The sequence below is a fragment of the Gavialis gangeticus genome, unplaced genomic scaffold (genome assembly GCF_001723915.1).
Source record: "Gavialis gangeticus isolate Ggan-Ray unplaced genomic scaffold, GavGan_comp1, whole genome shotgun sequence".
In the NCBI taxonomy this organism is placed as follows: domain Eukaryota; kingdom Metazoa; phylum Chordata; order Crocodylia; family Gavialidae; genus Gavialis; species Gavialis gangeticus.
This window is the reverse complement of record NW_017728992.1, coordinates 181,787,778-181,795,875: the sequence shown is the minus strand read 5'-3', so window position 1 is coordinate 181,795,875 and position 8,098 is coordinate 181,787,778. Positions and strand designations below refer to the sequence as shown.

General features: G+C 45.6%; 1 protein-coding gene across 3 annotated transcripts in view; it reads right to left on the bottom strand.

Moving 5' to 3' along the window:
- COL14A1 (collagen type XIV alpha 1 chain) overlaps positions 1 to 8,098 on the bottom strand; it is a 266,741-nt gene that overhangs the window by 238,882 nt on the left and 19,761 nt on the right. For 2 of the 3 annotated variants that reach the window (XM_019528109.1, XM_019528108.1), the window contains exon 3: positions 5,657 to 5,773. The exons of the other annotated variant lie outside the window; for it this stretch is intronic. In XM_019528109.1, the coding sequence (XP_019383654.1) occupies positions 5,657 to 5,773 (117 nt within the window). The remainder of the gene's footprint in view (positions 1 to 5,656; positions 5,774 to 8,098) is intronic. 3 annotated transcript variants of the gene reach the window in all.

Below are 8,098 nucleotides of genomic sequence, written 5' to 3'. Positions count from 1 at the left end.
CTCTCAAAAGTTTAGGAGAGCTTTGATGATTTGGGAAGTCCCTGCCCACTACATCAGGGAGGTGGAGCCAGACTCAGAGCTGGTAAGTAGGGGGCAGGGGAGGAGGGGCTGGAGGAAGGGGGAAGGGACCATGGGGGGGGCCCCTGCCAGCTCCATGCAGTGTGGGGCAGTGGGGATCACCCTCTGCCAGGCTGGAACCGGTGAGCCCTGGGGTTTTTCCTCTTCTTTTTTTTTCATAAAAGGGCCAGAGCTGGGGCAGGCGGGGCAGTAATGGGGAGGACTGGGGGTGGGGAATCAGGAGGCTCATGGCAGAGCCCCCCATGCAGCGTGGGGCAGCAAGGATCACCCCTTGCCAGGCAGCACCTGCTGAGTCAGGGCTCTTTTTTCCCCACCAAAGTGCTGGGAGCCGGGGTGGGGACGGCAGTCATTGCCAGAGCTGGGAGAGCAGACAGGGGCTGGGGCTGGGTGATTTGGAGACTCAGAAGCAGCTGAATTAATTCAGGACAGTGATTCAAATCACTGAATTGGAACAAGCTGAATCTGAAGTGAATACTATCCGCTTCACACAGGCCTAGCTGAAACCAGCCAAGAAACGAGCAGCTAGGCTAGGTACATGGAGGCACAGGGGTTTCACTGACTATTATTTCTGTATGTGGGAGAGGGAAGCACATGCAGATCCCACTACCCACAACACACTCCCACCCCACAATCACACCACCTCTCCAGAAAAGGAAAAAAAGCTTTGGGAAAAGTTGGGAGAGAGACTTGCTCCCTGACTGGCTCCCACATAAAGCACCATCTTTAAATAAACTAACCCCAACTCCTTCTGTCTTGCCCCAGATACAAGGAGTGGAGCCCCTTTTGCTCTGACACTGAGTGTATGGTAGCCTGGCCCTTCCTTGCAGCAAGCTGCTCCATTCACAGTGTACTTCCTCCTCCTCCAATTACTTTTTTGGGAGCTTTTAAAGCTCCCAGCAGGCACTCCCTGTTTAGCCAAACGCTACGCACCTGGGCTCTCTTAACAGGGCTGACTGTTCCTTCTTAAAAAACAGACACTGGCTGCCCTGTTACATGCAGCAAGACTGAATTTCTGGTTGATGGTATGAGTTGAAAGTGGAATTACAGGAGTTAGTTTGTTACAGTTGGCCATATAAAGATGAGAGTTTTCAGGTGGACAGAACCAGAAAAATGATCAGCTTAACTGTGAAATGAATCAGGGGCACAAAAACCTCAAGGGCATTAGGTCTATGACTTGGATCACTAAGAATGAAGTGAAAGGAACACCAGACAAGAGACAGGCAAGTGAGTAACTGTGGGGAGGGAGGAAGAAAAGCTGCCAGCAGTGTAAACCCCAAACCTAAACAGAAAAATTTCATCATTAATCAACTGTAACAAGTCAGCTGACATTTTTGGGCCTGCTCCCAATGCAAGTGGTCGTGAGGAGCAAGCCCCATGTAAGTGGTTTGGAACAATTTTGCCACCTTTTAAAATGCATACAAAACATATTAAATGGAAAAGGATATATTAAAAGGGCGTTTGTTTTAGCTGTCAGGTTTTAGCAAAGGTCCCTCTGCTGATCTCAAATGTGGACCTGCTGATTGTGGCAAAACCCAAATGCAAACTCCTGTAGGCTTTGCCTGGATGTTTGAGATCATACCCTGGGTCTGGGACTTCTGTACTATCCGTAAAAATAAAAAGGGAGAGAGAAAGTGCAATTTTCAAGCAACTTGTGTGGGCCGAAAGAGTTGGAGGCTTCCCTCTGGAAAATGCAGCATGCTTAATAAGTCTCACACTATCTGGAGAGAGAGGAACTCAGAGGAAGAGTTGCTTTACCTAGAATCTTTGCAGACCAAGAGTTCTGCAGAGCTTTCACTGGCCAAGTGCAGTCTAGCTGATTTTAACTGTATCTAGCCTTCTGTTGCTACACTTCACAGGCTTGAGTTTAAGTGCTCCAAGGTTTTGAATATATGATGGCTGTCAAGTCAGGTATGTCACCACTGCACTCACCACTGTTACTGCAGAGCTGTTGAAGGCTTCTACCTGAGACCACCTTGCAGCAGTACTCCTTTAGAGCAGGGTCTCTGCAGAGTGCAGACTTCAGAATGACATGTAGTCCTATTCCTTCAACTCTGCACTGGGGCACATGTGTATGAGAGAAAGTGGGTACAGCCAGAATAAAGGAATGGCCTAATAACGCAGAGGTTGGCAACATTTTAGGGCAGAGTGCCAAAAACCCCGACAACCTCAACTTGTAAAATGTCGGTATGCCAGGGGTGGATGGCAGGGGAGCCACGAGAGACCTGATCCTTGTTGTGGCAGGGCAGCCCCAGCCCTTTCCCCACCATCCACCCAAGGCGCACATGCACCTGCTGCCAGCAGTGAGCCAAGCGTGGGTCCCATGGACCTTGGTGCAACTGCTTCAGCCTTCCTGCTGCCTGCTGCAAGCAGCCTGGAGTCCATGGCCAGCAGCAGGAGCCTGCCCAGAGCTTGGGCTGGCTGTGGCGTGCCAAGCAAAATGTCTTTATGTGCCACACTTTGGCATGCATGCTGGGGGTTGCCAACCCCTGGCCTAATGGCTTTACCCCCCAAATGATTCAATGCCTACTAATGAAGCGTTCAACATCCGTAATTTTGTATATGTAACAACGCTGTTTCCATGCCTCAAGTCCAGGACATGGAGCAAAAGAGTAAGAAACTGTATTAGGACTTTGAAAAAGCTTTTGATCTGGTGTCCCATGACCTCCTCATGGAAAAATTGGCCAACTGTGGCCTTGGCTACACAACAGTCCAATGGCTGGGAAATCGGCTCCAAGGTCACACCCAAAGAGTAGTGGTCAATGGTAGCGAATCATTATGGTGCTCCGTGACCAGTGGCATCCCCCAAAGCTCTGGCCTTGGACTGGTTCTCTTCAACATCTTTATCAATGATGTGGACACTGGTGTCAGAAGCGCACTGGCTAAGTTCGCCAATGACACTAAACTTTGGGGCATGGCATCCACACCTGAGGAGAGGCTAGTGATCCAGGCTGACATGGATGAACTTAGTAAGTGGGCAGATATAAACCTGATGACGTTCAATAACAACAAATGTAAGGTACTACACCTCAGGGACAAAACCTGAAGCATGCTTATAGGGTTGGCAGTGCTACGCTTGCTAGCACCACTGCTGAAAGGGACTTGCCTTGGGGGTCATGAGCCACCAATGTGATGTTTCAGCTGGTAAAGCAAAGAATACGCTGGCTTGCATCCATAGATGCTTCTCTAGTAAATCTCAGGATGTCGTCCTCCCGCTGTACTCGGCCTTGGTGAGGCCACAGCTGGAGTGCTGCATCCAGTTCTGGGCTCCAGAATTCAAGAAGGATGTCGAGAAGCTTAAGAGAGTCCAGAGGAGAGCCACGAGCATGATCAGAGGAAAGAGAATAGGCCTTTTGAAGGGAGGCTGAGAGCCATGGGACTCTTCAGCCTGGAAAAGCACAGGCTCGGGGGGGGGACCTGGTGGCTGCTTATAAGTACATAGGGGGTGTACATCAGAATCTGGGAGAACGTCTGTTCACCAGAGCGCCCCAAAGAAAAACAAGGACCAGTGGTCATAAACTACTCCAAGACTGTTTTAGGCTGGACATAAGAAAAAATGTCTTTACTGTCTGAGCTCCCAAGACCTGGAATAGACTCCCTCCAGAGCTGGTGCAGGCACCTACTCTAGACTTACTCAAGAAATGTTTGGATGCTTATCTTGCTGGGATCCTTTGACCCTAGCTGACTTCCTAACCCTGGGACAGGTGGCTGGACCTGATGATCTTCGAGGTCCCTTCCAACCCTAACATCTATGAAATCTATGAACAGTATATTCTATTCAGCCCTACCTGCTAGGGCTCAGTTCATTTCCTTCTGTGTTCATTTACATGCCACTACTAGATTGGGCCCTACTAAAATGTTTAATTGGATGTACAAATGTTGGATGTTGCATGCTGCAAATTACTCCAATGATAAAAGTTTATTAGACCTCATCACATCATAAGCTGGCTAATAACTCAGATTTGCTTTCCAGCTACAAGAACTTTTCTTCTTTTGCCCATCTGACTTGGCTACCATTCATCCCTTTGGAAGTTAATACCTCTAGCAGGATGACTGACTTGAACTGCTTCACATCACACATCATTGTAGCTTCTTTTGGTCTGTGGGTTTTGGCATATATTGATTGCTTCCATATGCCACTTGTCTGTTCATCTTAAGGTTGAAAAACTGGCTTGGGTTAGGCAAGTGAAACAATAAAAAATGGGAAGGGAAAAGAAGAGTCTATAATATTTTCTCATCCAGAAATTATTACAGCTGCTTTAAAACTATCACTACATATTTTTCAGCTAAAATATTAGCGGATTATAATGAACCAACAATGTCAGGTTTGTCTGCAAACAACCCATTTTACATGGGCTATAATTTTCTGTATTTTCTCACATATCACATAATCCCAAATAAGACACACGCCTTGTTTTTGGAAGGCAAAATGAAGGGGAGGATAATATTTTTTCCAGTCATGGCCAGGAGCTGGCTTTTTCCCTGGAGGGGTTGAGCTGTCAAATGATAAGAGGAGGTGTGAAGGGATTAACCCTGGACTCCACCCATCCTGCTTGCTTGCTGAGAGGGAAGCTGGCAGCCATTTTGCAACACTGTAGGCATGTCTACATGTGCATTAATGCACCTTTTCTAATAAAGCACATTAAATATAGTACCTAGAATGTCAGATACTAAATTCATGCGTATTAGGCTGTGCTAATGCACAGGAGCACATTTGGACACTTTTTTAGTGATGCTTAATGCACAGTTGACTATTTTACTGAACATTAGCGTAATGTCATGGTTTTTTACATGACGCTTTAAAGCACAGTAAAATAGTGTACTGCCCATTAAAAGCACAAATGTAAATGCGCCCACAGTTGTCATAATTCTATTCCAAAGAAAATCAGCTCCCTGCTTAAAGGCATGCACCCCAATTTTGGAAGACTGATTTTTGGGGAAAAGTACATGGGGAATGCAAGTAAATATGGTTGTTCTCTTAGTACTGGCAATCATTTGTTTTGTGTTCCATTAGTACCACAGGTTAAAACCCTTCCCTCTCAGCAGGAAGTAACTGGGGAAGAGCTATAATTAGGCTCACTAAAACATTGGGCATTCAGGGCAGATCCTCAGCTTGTGTGAATTTTTCATGGTTCCATAAGCTATTAGAATTTATACCAGCTGAGAGCCTCACTGCTGCTTTTAATTCACCTCTTTCTCTGATTGTCCAATACTCCCACCAAACCATGCAAACCTCCTCCCTCCATATTTTCCTTATGTCCCACAGGAAGAACAGGGAAAGAGAGGCCCAGAGACAGGACCAGAGGACTCTAGACTGGATGAAGCAGCAGATGCTATCCCCACAAACACCCCAGACAAGTTACCTGCATCAAACTGGCCTCCAGCCCCACTGTGGCAAGATGGATCTGTCTGTCCCCCTCCCTGCCCGTCCCAACGGCAGCCAGAGCACCTCCTGTACAGACCTTGCTCTGTTTCCCAATCATGTAGAGCAAGATCAATAACGAACATCAGGAAGCTGCTGTCCAGGTTGCCAAACTCAAATAAGGCAAGCATGTTGACAAACAAATGTTATTCTTTTTACCTGAAGTTGGAGTGACAAGAAGTTTATATCCGATAAATTGCCCCTTAGGGGCTTTCCATGAAATCTGTACACTGTCAGGAGTAACTACATTATATCTTAGTCTTGTTGGTGGAGCCACTGTAAGGGAAAAAAAATTGAGAAAGGTCTTAATTTATAAGTAAAAGAAAAGTTAATTAAAAAAAACTGTTTTTATGTAAAATGTTAAGGAGTACACAAACAAGTACAGGTAGACAGACGCACAAGATTTTAATGACACAAAAGGATGCAAGTTATTCCAAATGTCACATGAATCAGTATATTAGTTTGTAAAATGACATTAAGCCCAAAAGTGCTTTTTTTTTCACCCGAGACACCGTTTAGATCTATTTATCTATTAAAAATCCTCATTACCAAGGGACAAAAAGACAAATGGTGTTAGGTGTTAAAGTTCTGGTTTAGCAAGCAAAGCCGGTAATACAAAATGCTCTTTGTAAAACATACTAAAATTTCCCTTCTTGCTTAACTGATGACAAAGCCTTACATTATGGTCTTATGCCTAATGTTATAGGGACGGGGTGTGGGGGTGTTATTTAAATCACACAGGGCCAAATTTTCAAAGGCTTGTGTGGGCACAAACATCCTGTTATGCACATACAGTTTTGGCTGTGAGGGAAAGACAAGAAATGGCAGGATTTTTAAAAGGGGTGGTGGGCATGTGCAGAGCTGCAAGAAAGAGCATGCAAAATCATCAGATTGTGGGCATGGCCTGAGAGATATGATTACATCAGAACTGCCCTGGGCCCACCAAGGCTGACTTGGATGTTCATAAGCTAGTCAAGATTGAGGCAAAGAAATTCCAAGTATTGTAGGGAAGTTGACCTTTATTGGCTACCCTGCAATTTGCTGTAGGTCAAAAGAACAGTTGTTGCAGCAGCAGCAGCATGGAGTCATTGGAAAGAGAGAGGCAGGCAAAGTTTGGGTGTCCAGGAACAAGCAGAAATTCCACCACTGTCTCTGAGGTGACTAAGCAGGGAAGAGAAGGGCTGGCAGGGGTGCCACATCAAGGCAGCCTCATGCACATAGCCTTTTGCCCAACATATTCTCTGCTAAGTGGCTGAGCTATAGCATAAACTATAGCATCAATAAGCTAGTGGTCCACATTAGTGATCCAAGCAAGTGCTCCACTAGAGTGAGCCATCTTGCAGCAGCCAAACCTATATATATGGAGCCTAAGTCAGGTTAAAGACTGTTATCAGGGGACTAAGCAGTTCAAGAGCATGAAAAACTTGGTAAGATAAAAATGGCTGGTGCACCTGCTAAAAGTTACATCCATCCAAATGTCTCAGTTCAACAGTTAGTGTAGTCCTGTTTGTAAAACTCAGCAGTCAATCCAACTGCAAATGGATGTGGCAACCAAGGTTGGCCTGTTCTTACTGCCTCCTGGCCTGGAAGTCCATGGCACACCACAAGTATATGGGTAGGCAGAGCTCTGGGTGGCAGGTACCCCTTAAAAGTTCAGAGGTCTCATAACATTCTCTTTTTTTAGTTGGTTTTGGCCCAAACCCATGGTTTCTCATCCCAATTCACACACTGAACTAATATTTTCCTTCTGCTGTGGTATTTCCTTCTAAGTCTCATGGATGTGTTGAGTACTAGAGCGCGCAGCAGAAGAGTTCAACTCAGACTCCACCCAAGCCTTCCAACTCTCCCATGAAGACACAACAGGTTACACTAGCCAAGGGCCTGGACCAGCAGGGGTTTTTTCAGGTTCTCTCTGAGAATTTTCGCATCTCATGTCCTGTGTATATCAACGAATGACTTGTTTCCCATGGGCTTTTATAGCAAACCTGACTCTTTCCCTCAACTAGTGTTTGTGTGTGTTTTTTTTAACATTAACCTTTGAACAGTATAAAACACTCTAAAATTATAATGTTTTGGTGTTATAAAAACATCAATCAAAAAATCCCCCCTCTCACTAGCTTGTATTGAGTTGCACCCAGCATAATAATACTTTGAGCCTACTATAACAAAGCAGAGCACAGCCTTGGTGGAACTTCAGCTTAAAAGGACTGGGTCTTAGGGGACAGACAGAGAATATGGAAGATCCCAGGCCAGTTTAGTGACTCCCCAGCTGTTCTCAAGACGTCAGAGTTCAGGGGGATATAAAGAAGGAGAAATTGGGAAGTATAGGACACAGACAGTGGAGCAGCAGACTAGCTTAGCATGCTGAAAAACCTTCTCAGAACTGCTGCACTGACCATACACCCAAACAGTGCATCTACACTGGGCATTATCTGCTCAGACCTGCAGCCAGATTCTACTGCATCAATTAGACACATAAGTGGACTTATGTACCTAAATGCAATACAATTCTACCTTGCTTAAGTCACTGAAAAAACAGGTAATGCAGAAGGTAAGTGGGCTCTCTTCCTTGGTGGGTTTTTTTTGGGGGGGGGCGGGAGA